This window comes from Vicia villosa, linkage group LG2 (assembly GCF_029867415.1).
Source record: "Vicia villosa cultivar HV-30 ecotype Madison, WI linkage group LG2, Vvil1.0, whole genome shotgun sequence".
In the NCBI taxonomy this organism is placed as follows: Eukaryota; Viridiplantae; Streptophyta; class Magnoliopsida; order Fabales; family Fabaceae; genus Vicia; species Vicia villosa.
The window spans coordinates 206,114,275-206,125,089 of NC_081181.1; the positions used below are offsets into that span (position 1 = coordinate 206,114,275).

A 10,815-nucleotide genomic window follows, 5' to 3' on the forward strand; every position below is an offset into this window, starting at 1 on the left:
TAGATAAAAATAATAATATTTTTCCAATTTCCTTCGCTCCTGTTGAAGGTGAAACTGCTGGTGGCTGAAGTTTCTTTCTCAAGCATCTCCAACTACACTTTGCTCCGTAGCCCAACCGATGTTTGATTTTAGACAAAAATCCATCTATTGAGAGTGCATACAATAACCTTGATAATGGTTGGAAAGATCCTACTTCTAAGCATGTCTACTACATTAGACATATTGCACAAAACTTCATGCGGGAGATCAAAGACAATATGCTTCGGAAAAAGTTGTGAACGCAGGGTATGCGTTAACAGAACCATCGTCCCAACACTACCGCGAAGAAATTAGATTGATAAATGCAGATGTGTTAAGGTGGATTGATAATATTCTAGTGGAGAAGTGGACTAGGGCATTTAACAATGGTCAATGGTGGGGCCACAGACAACAAATATTGTGGAATCAATGAACTTTGTCTTCAAAGGTATTAGAAACCTACTGATAATCAGGTTGGTGAGAGAAACCTATTTTTGGTCAGGGTTACTGTTTGAGGCCATAGGTTCAAAATGGAGTTTAGTGTTACAATCGAGGCAGTTGATCAGTGAAAGTTGAATGAAATTTATTGAGGAACTGTCAAAGTTATCACACATGTGGTTACAATGTTTGACTGTTGTAAAGGTTAGTTCAGTGTACAAGAGACAATGGATCATAATGAGGGGAGGCTAAGGGATACTATCGGGTTAAACTAGATAGAGGTTGGTGCGATTGAAAAAAGTTTCAAGCCTTCAGCCTTGCACCTATGTCATATAGCATGTTCATATACTCACCAGGACCCTTCCAATCAACTAGCCGTTGTTTATAAAGTCATAAGCGTATTTAATATGTACAACAATAGCTTCTTGGTGGTAAAAAATGAGGATTATTGGCCTAAATATCAATGGGACATAGTATGGAACAACGAAAATATGCGAAGGAAGAAAAAAGGGTCGCCCTAACAGTATGTGTATTCAAACCAAAATGGGTACAACGAACAAAATGGTAAGATTATGTAGTACATGCTGTCAGCCCAGTCACAATCGTAAAAATTGTCCAAATGAGGGAGCAAGATCTACGACATAATTAAAGGACTTTCATTCATAATTATTGTAACCATATAATTGATATTGAATACAACTTTCAGTTACAACAAAACGAATACATGCACTGCAGAAAACAACAACTCGAAGAACATATTAAAGGAGTTAATAGTATAACATACCTAAGATATTATAATCATCAAAACAATATCATTTGGTCCAAACATCATAACATGCACATCACCGTTAGTTTTAACTTTCTCTAAAAACTGAGTTGGTTCGCTCTTTTCATTCGCACTGTTGAACACAGAAACAAGCCTATCAATTTTTCTAATTTTTTCACCATCTTGAATCTCTCTATCTAACCAACGGATCAATCTCCTCCCATTAGCATGAACATGCGCCATAGGATCTGACGTCAGTGTTCAAATTTAAGTGTATTTCTCGGTAGTATTGGCGCATCCTTTGAGATACGACTTTTTTTGTTTGAAACATAATTATTTTAATGAATAATGTGGAATGTTGTTTATTTGAATATTTAAATTAAAAAAATTTGATTATTTGAAAATAAAATTCCCATAATGCTATATCTTTGGAATAATCTACTTGAAAGTATCAAGACCACAAAAAAACAAAACAAAGTAAGCCAATTAAAATTCAGCATTTTCCTTTTATTTCTTAGGCTAACAATCTCTATATAAAAAATGAAGACACTATTAGCTCAAATATTTCGAAAGAACAAAATACAGAACACTACCTGATGGCTGCCATATCTTCTCTTTCCGACGATCTTCTTTCTCCAATCCTATCACCGCCGTCCAAAAACGAAAAGATCTGCATCGACAACATGCTTCAGAAATACTGCGGCGAGTTTGGAAAGTGGCAGATGAAACACTTCATTCTCACTAGTCTTGCATGGGCACTGCAAGCTTTTCACTCCATGGTTATGATTTTCACTGATCGGGAGCCTGACTGGAAGTGCGTTTCTGGTACGGAGTGTTCCGCCGGTGGAAGTGTTTGCAGTATGTCGCCGGAGTCGTGGGAGTGGATCGGCGGGAAAACTGCTTCTACGGTGTCGGAATGGAATTTGATTTGCGGTGATAAGTTTAAAGTTGGACTTGTTCAGGCTGTTTTCTTCGTCGGTTGTACCATTGGTTTGTTCACTTTTCTCTTATCTTCTCTAACTCCTTTTTTTTTTTCTTGTAGATTATTAGTAGTACTTACTTTCTCATCCCATAATATTCATGGCATGTGATCATTTCACACTTTACACTGATTATCATAAATTCAAACAGAATAGCTATAATTTGATTGATACAGACAATCTTTATTCGAGAAAATAATTTTAAAAAAAATCAAAAATTAAAATTAAAACTAAATTAATAATTTAAATGTCAATTATTTTTAAAAAAATTTCATTGATAAAAATTCTTTATCATAACAAGTTGCCATTCTGTTCGGTGGGACATCAGAACAGTCTTATCATATTATTGGACCTGGATGAAATCTTGTGAAATGTCTGCACGTAAATAAATTTTAAAAGCTAAATCTCATAATTAACTAACATTTATAGTTAAAGAAACATATACCATTTATAGACTTTGAATTTTTACCTTTCATTTATTTATATATTTTCTCCTTTCTCTCCATATCTCTCCTAAGACACGGCTATGGCTCTGTATTTTTTTTTTTGTAACCAAAAGAAGAAATCCAATAAACAGAAAACAGAAGGAATACAGAATACTGAATACAAGGGGACCAAACTAAAACTACTTAATAGCAAAGTCTTAGTCTAGGAGTACCATCCTTGTTTAAAAGATAATTATTCAAAATATCACTATGAACATAATTAAACCAATCAAATATCTTACTATAATATCCAATACTAGCCAGAATATCAGCATAAAAATTGGCTTCACGATATATATGCAGGGCCGTCTTTGAGGGCGTGTAAGGCGGGCTACCGCACAGGGCCTCAAATTTTTTACGATTAAATCGTAACTAAATAGGGTCTCATAAATCTTTTCCACTGTTAAAATGGTGGTAAATAGAGCCTCTAATTATTTTGTCATGGTTGAACCATGACTAATCTACACAGGGCCTCCAAAAAATTGAGACGGCCTTGTATATATGCGTCACCATAAAGTCAATAGATGAAGTATAATTCTGACAAATAAACCAACGAAATCTGATCTTTCAAAGAACTAAATTAGAGTTTGAAAAGGCTCTCACAACAAGTAAGCAATATATATCTGTGCAAGCAGTGGCACAATATATAGTCTCAACAATTATAGGGTTGCATTTTTTTAATATACTGAATGGTATATATATTAAACGTTTGTTAAAGGTAAAGTAAATTGTTTAGATTAATTCAAAAAAACTGTAATTGGAAAACCTTCGAGAAGTCGGTTGTGTGTGTTCTATCTCTATAAGCACCTTTTTATTCTATTTTACAAAGTTGATTTTTATGTCACATAGTAAAAACAGTTTTTCATATAATACATATAATTTCTTTCAATATACTTGAATGATTTATTTTTATCAATAGAGATTATGACATGAAAATTTTGTGTCCACCATTCTACATTTTTGAAATTAAAGATCCTTGTTGTTATTATTATTATTATTATTATTATTATTATTATTATTAATTATTATTTTTAAATTGTAGATAATATTATTTTAAATTATAATTAAATATTTAAATGTTGGTCTTAAAATTAACTTATTTATTATATTATTTTTTGTAAAAATATAGATTATCTTTCTAAAAATAAATTATTTTATTCATTCTATAATAACATGTTTAAAAGTTAGAAAAGTATTCTTATTTTTATGTATTTATTATATATTTTTTTATAAATCAATAAGATAAATATTAATTATGTATTTTATTTCATATTTAACAATAAGAAATATTTATCAAATTATATTTATTGATAAAAATATGTGTTCCATATTGATTTGTCATGATAAGTTTATTGTTGGAGTTATTATTATATATATATATATATATATATATATATATATATATATATATATATATATATATATATATATATATATATATATATATATATATATATATATATATATATATATATATATATATATATATATCATAAGTAAATAAAATAAAATAAAATAAAAGAGACTAAAATAATAAAGAGATAAAAGTTTGACTTTGTCAAACCATATGAAAATGTAGTAAACATTTCAAACCAAAGTGCAACTACAACTTCAACAAAAGTGGTATAAAAAAAAAGAACAAAAGCAACAACATCATAATTAGACATTACCCAACAAACCTGCATACAAGAGAGAAATCAGGTAGCAAATAAAAAAATGGTTTTGTATGATATTAGAACTAACCCTATTAATTTAGAGACTTTGTTCTATTTTAACAAATAAATTTAAATTAAAAAAAATAATTTAAAAAATAGCATAAATTTGGACCCATTTAACAATTTTCAATTATGGATGTCAAGCAGACCCAAACCTGCATGGCCCATCCACATGCGAACCCGAGTCAACGGGTGAAAATCCGAGTTGACTGAGTTCGAGTAATATTAAACCCGCACCCGAAACTTGAAATCACACCTGCTTATATATATATATATATATATATATATATATATATATATATATATATATTTGCTACGGGTTCGGGTTTGGCTGAAAAAACCCGAACCCAACGAATATGGGCGTGAGTGTTATTTTGTCATCCGAACAACATTTGGGTTCGGGTACTGATTTCGAATACGAGTTTGAGTAGTGTGAAACTCACACCCGACCCGACACGTTTGCCATCCCTATTTTCAACTAAACTTTTCTACCGGGTCAATGATAAAATATTAGATAGACACAAAGATAAATTTATTGATACATAAATTAAAAAATAATTTTAAAAAGGGCGCAAACTTACCTGGTTTATTGTGCTATAATCTTTTCTCCTCTAAACTATTCTTATTAAGAAGTTGAAAATTCAAGGCATGTTGTAATGTTAATTCTTTGCGTTACTTACAACATTTTTATTAATTAAAATATTTATAATTGGGTCCCTAAAAATTGAGGCCTAGGGTTGTAGATCTGAATGCGCCTGAGAATGAGAATGGTCGACTCTAGTACGGATCGATACAATTTTAAATAACAATGATTGAACCGGCCACCAAAACAAACACATTCACGTACCAACAACTGCCTACCAAAAATACAAAAAGTATAAAAGCTCTTTCAAATCAAACAAATCTAGGTCACAACGAACCATAACTGAAAAATTATAAGTCTAACAAGGCGGCGACAATGTTGTAAAACATAACAAAATTATTGAAAATCGCACATCTCAACAAATCTAAAAAACACCAGAGATCAGAGGCAAGAGACACCACCACCAACAAACAATATAAACCAAACTGTTGTAGGCATATTTAACAATGTATTTGTGTAAAACAAAACCTAAATGACACATTTCCTATCATATATTTGATGTCTATAAGGCCAAAGTATAAACTATACATTACATCAAAACCAAAATGATACACAGTATATTCCATATATTTAATGGTTAATCAAATATGTTTAGAGAGACTCAAACTATACATATTTATTTTTCACTACAAAACTCAAACATATCAATGGTTCAATTGAATTCATAAAACTCAAGGAAGTAAGTTGGTCAACGTGAACGAACGTACGTCATATAAGTCGTCTTCTATGAATGATCGATATTTGTTCTTTAAAAACCTTAAATCCCCTTTGAAGATACTCATATTCGGATGGAGGATGTTATTAAATAAGCTTTCAACTACATATCAGTTGAAGAAACAAGGCATTATATATAGAGAAGGCGCCAATAACAGTTGTCGTGTCTTGTGTTTTCAAGTGAATGAAGCTAATAATCACTTATCTCTTGATTGTTTAGTCTAAAAAAGGATATGGAGATTAATTCGCAATTGGGTTGGTTAGAAAGAATGAGGCAGTGAAAGGTGCTTATCGAGTTTCATTCTTCAAAGTCTAGAATGGAAGAAAATGGAAGGTAGAGATATTGTAGGTTTGATTTGGTTATCTACAATATGGAATTTATGGCTTGCAATAAATGCAATTATGTTTAATGGTGACGTGTTCAATTTTGAGGATCCTCTTTTGTCAATTAAATTCTTATCTTGGAGATGGTATGCTTTAGATTGCAAAAGTCAAGTTAGGTGTAACTTTTATGACTGGTTTAACTCCCCTTTAAATATTATTGGGAGGTAAATCGAAGAGTTTTCATTTTTTTGGTGTAAGGTTTTGAGTACCCCTTGTACTCACTCTTTGAATGATATTATTGCTTATAAAAAAAAGTTGAACGAAATGTAAGAAAAGTGAAAATAATAACAATATTAACTATAAATATTAAGAGTAAAAAATACAAATACATTATAGATAAACAATAAAAAATATTTACTTGTTTGTTTTCCTTAATCCCTTCTTGATGATCATAACAAATAGCATGCACATCATTTATATCATTTTCTTCATATGAGGTACGTGTGTTGAGAAATAAGGGGCCTTAGAAATATCAAGAGTTAAATCTTATTTTTCATCACTAGCAGGAACATGTTTTCTTTGGAGAACAATTGACAGTATTTTGTTAGATTGATCAATAACATAAAACACTTGTTTTGCTTGGGATACCATGATGAAAGATTCGTTCATATAAGCTGCCTTGTGAAGGTCAACCAATATAAATCCTAATTCATCAATTAATACACCAGAGTTACTGTTAATCCATTTGCATTTTAATAAAGGAACTTTAAATATAGCATAATAAATCTCCTAAATCTCTTCAATGATCCTAAAGTACAATCTAGATACCATTACATGATTCTTAACTTTGAAACTAGAGAAGTACATGAATTCAAATTCAACCATAACCCCACTATTTTGTATGGTGTTAGGATTCAAGCATGTCTTTCAACAATTCTAGTCGATCATTCATATTTGCATCAACTTCATCTCGGTGTATCGCAGTTGGGGTTTTTGTCAATTCGCCATGCCACTTCCATGTCGTATAATGTTGACAAATTCCATCATAACATAGGTGAATCAATGTTTTTTCATGTTTTTTATCATAACATAGATGATACATTAAACTTTTTACTCTCAACAATAGCAATAACATTAAACATTTTACCAAAACAACACATATTAAAAACATAGTTAATTCTTCGATCTCAACAACAACCATAACATTAAACATTTTACAACAATAACAACTAACATTTTTAAATTATGGAAGAGAGGAAGTTTAAAAACTCATAATGGAAGAAGTGGTTTTTGGAGAAGATGAAGTTTCGAAACTCATTACATGATAATTGAAGTTTCGAGTTGTTTGAGAAGATGAAGTTTCAATGGAGAAGATGAAAATTCAATGGAGAAGATGAAGATTTGATTTAGGGTTTGTTCGATTTCAAAGGAATAATGGAAATAGTGTTTATTCCGAGAACTTTTTGTTTTGTGAAAATTTAATTCTGTTTGAATTTTTGTATCGGCTGAGGGGATCAACCGAGAAAATTTGTAATACTTTACCTATCGGTTGCAATCCCAACCGAAAGAATAGGCCTCTCAGATTTTAATTAAAAACTTAAAAAATAAAAGGTGCAAAGTAAAAATTTTACCTATTGATTGATATACCAACTTATGTAATAAGTAAAAAAATTTAAAATAAAATTAAATATTGTAATTGCTTTTTTTTTTTGTAAGCAAGTTTCATTAATGAGAACAAAAGTTCACGGAACAAGATTACAAAAGATACGGGCAAAGCCGCGAAAGGAAAAATACCCACCAATTGAGACCTAACTTAAGTAATACAAAGGATTTTTGTCAAACTCATAAAAGTTACAATTGGTATGGGGAATATTCCCGATAAAAGACCACCTCCATAAAAGCGCTTTACAACTCCAAACGACATCACGGGTATTCCACACCGAATTCTTGAAAATAATGTCGTTCCTAACAAGCCAAATACTCCAAATAATAGCCATCCAAATACACCCCAACTTAATTTTGCTAATATTCTTAGATTTACAAAAAGAAAACCAAATCCAAAAACTCTCCTTAAAATCCGCCCCTTTGTAGTTAGACAAACCAATCCAAGAGCTTTTTTCATCATTTAATAGCTCAATGAAAATATAAGTATTTTTTTAAATAAAAAAAAATTAAAAAGTGACGCATCTTGAATTACCCCTTGATTGTTTATTGGTTGAGGTAAACTTTTATTATAAAATTTATTATTATTTGTAGTGATTTAACTTTACTTGTCTTCTTACCAAATTCTGAATCACTGTGATGTTTTTATTTAAAAACTAGAGGATTAATACAAAAAATAAAGTAAATATTTTTATCATAATATTCATTGTATATTGCAAAAAAATATTATGATTAAAAATATGTTGATAAATAAATGTTTAATTCAGTAAAAAAAATCTAAAATATACCTTATAAAAGGGATAAACAACTTAAATCTTATATTTAAGAAAAATATAACTAAATATGCAAACAATCTTTGTAAAGTAATTTGGTGTTGAGAATCACACTCTTTAAATATGGAGAAATAAAAAATTGCTGAGTTTGAGTCTCCACTCAAACACATCTAATGATCCTTCATCTACAAGTTGTTTTGTACTTGATCAAAAAAAGTTTTGAATTCATTTTTCATAAAGGATATATTTAATTTTCAAGTTTTGGAGGTACACCATTTTATTTCCTTTTGAATCCTAATGCTTTAAAGAATGCTATTAAGTAACATTCGGACATTTGTTTATAATTTAAAAATATTTGTTTTAGTTTAAAAATGATATCCATAACTCAATAGCATTTTGATGAGATGGTAACTTTTTTCTTTCAATTTGATTAAGATTTTGAATTCAATAAAAACAGTATGATTTTGATGTTATAATTTCAGGAGCTGGAGTATTTGGTCACCTTTCAGACTCATATCTAGGAAGAAAACGATCTCTCACTGTGGTTTGTGCCCTAAGCGCCATATTTGGCTGCTTAACAACTCTCTCTCCTAACTATTGGATCTACGTCCTCCTCCGCCTCCTCACTGGTTTCAGCAGCGGCGCGGTCGGTCTCTGCGCCTTCGTCCTTGCCACCGAACCCGTTGGCCCATCAAAACGTGGCACTGCAGGTTTGTGCACATTCTACTTCTTCTCAGGCGGCATCGCAATTCTCTCCGGTATTGCTTACATCTTCCAAACATGGCGCACACTTTATATGGTCACCTCCATTCCCTCTATCCTCTACATTGTCCTCGTCCTCCCCTTCATCTCCGAGTCCCCGAGATGGTACCTCGTTCGAGGAAGAATAAAAGAAGCAACTACACTCATGGCCACCATTGCTTCCTTCAACGGGAATCATCTTCCAGAAGGAGTTGTCCTTGCACTCGACGAAGAAGTATTAAACGCGAAAAATGAAACAAATGATCTTGATTCCGTGGATGCACAAGCTGGATCCATTATCGATGTGATTCGCCACCCTGCTACGCGTATTAGGTTAATTCTAGCTGTAGCTCTTAACTTCTTAAGCTCAGTGGTGTGGTATGGTTTAAGTTTAAACGTTAGAAATCTCGAAACCAACCTCTACATGAACGTGTTTCTGAATGCAGTTTCAGAGTTACCGGCGTTCATGCTAATGGCGGTGTTGTCGGTTAGATTCGGGAGGAAACCGTTGACAATAGGGACAATGTGGTTTAGTGGATTCTTTTGTTTCATGGGGAGTTTGATGAGTAATGTGGGGGTGTGGAAAGTGATTAAAATGGTGTGTGGTGTTTTAGGTATATTTGGAATAGCAGGGACTTATAACTTGTTGTTTATTTACACGACGGAGTTGTTTCCTACCGTGGTGAGGAACACCGCGCTAGGGAGTACAGCGCAGGCGGTGCAAATGGGGGCGATAGTGGTGCCTTTTGTGGTGGTTTTGGGTGGTTGGTTGCCGTTTGGGGTGTTTGCAGGATGTGGGATTTTAGGTGGGATAATTGCATTCTATTTGCCAGAGACATTGAATATGCCTCTTTATGATACATTCAAAGGATTGGAGGCTGGACTTGCATGATGCTATATTGTTACTGCTAGCTGAATGTTTGTACGTATTTATGGTTATTATATAGATATGTTCTTTAGTGATTGAAATATATTGGAGCCATTGCCATTGGCAAGTCTAGTGAGCAAAATATTAAGTTGTAAATTATTAGATTGTTGGCTAATACCTTGGTCAAAAACTAAAGATTGTCTACCCTTATATACATGGATGTTATGTAGTTTCTGTTTCAAAGATGAAGTTAATTTGCTACATTTTTTTTCAAGGGAGTGTTAGAAACATAGCCATTTTTAAAGGGGTGCCCTATTGCATTAATGGATTGATGATTTGAGTGTGGTGTCAATATTTGATAGCATTGTGGGAGTGTTTTTCTCAATTTGGCAATGAGTGAAAGGAATTGAATGAAAGGATTGATTTCATTGATTAATGATTGAATCCTAAATTACATTTGTAGCATAGATTAATCTTGTACATGGGATCAATATGATGACTTCATAGAATTATACAACTACGGTAGTGACACCAAAGGTGACCATCAAGAATGATAGAAACTATAGTGATTGAGTAATAGAATAATTTTGTAAGAAACATTGTCAGTAAAAACATGAGTGGATGTTTGGCCTCCTCAATGTCCAAGATTTTGTTCCACCATTTAGTTGCAAGTAGATTAGGTGTTGTT

General features: G+C 31.9%; 1 protein-coding gene across 1 annotated transcript; it reads left to right on the forward strand.

Moving 5' to 3' along the window:
• Positions 1–1,762: 1,762 nt before the first annotated feature.
• On the forward strand, positions 1,763–10,388 carry LOC131653693 (organic cation/carnitine transporter 4-like). The gene is made up of 2 exons (XM_058923954.1): positions 1,763–2,212; positions 9,001–10,388. The coding sequence occupies exons 1-2, from the start codon at positions 1,819–1,821 to the stop codon at positions 10,149–10,151; spliced, it is 1,545 nt and encodes a 514-aa protein (XP_058779937.1). The 5' UTR covers positions 1,763–1,818; the 3' UTR covers positions 10,152–10,388.
• Positions 10,389–10,815: the final 427 nt, after the last annotated feature.

Bases quoted from the DNA above. Each gene is read 5' to 3' on its own strand.
- LOC131653693 (XM_058923954.1), top strand. From the start codon at position 1,819: ATGGCTGCCATATCTTCTCTTTCCGACGATCTTCTTTCTCCAATCCTA. The intron at 2,213-9,000 runs GTTTGTTCACTT...TTATAATTTCAG, and splicing joins CTTCGTCGGTTGTACCATTG to GAGCTGGAGTATTTGGTCAC.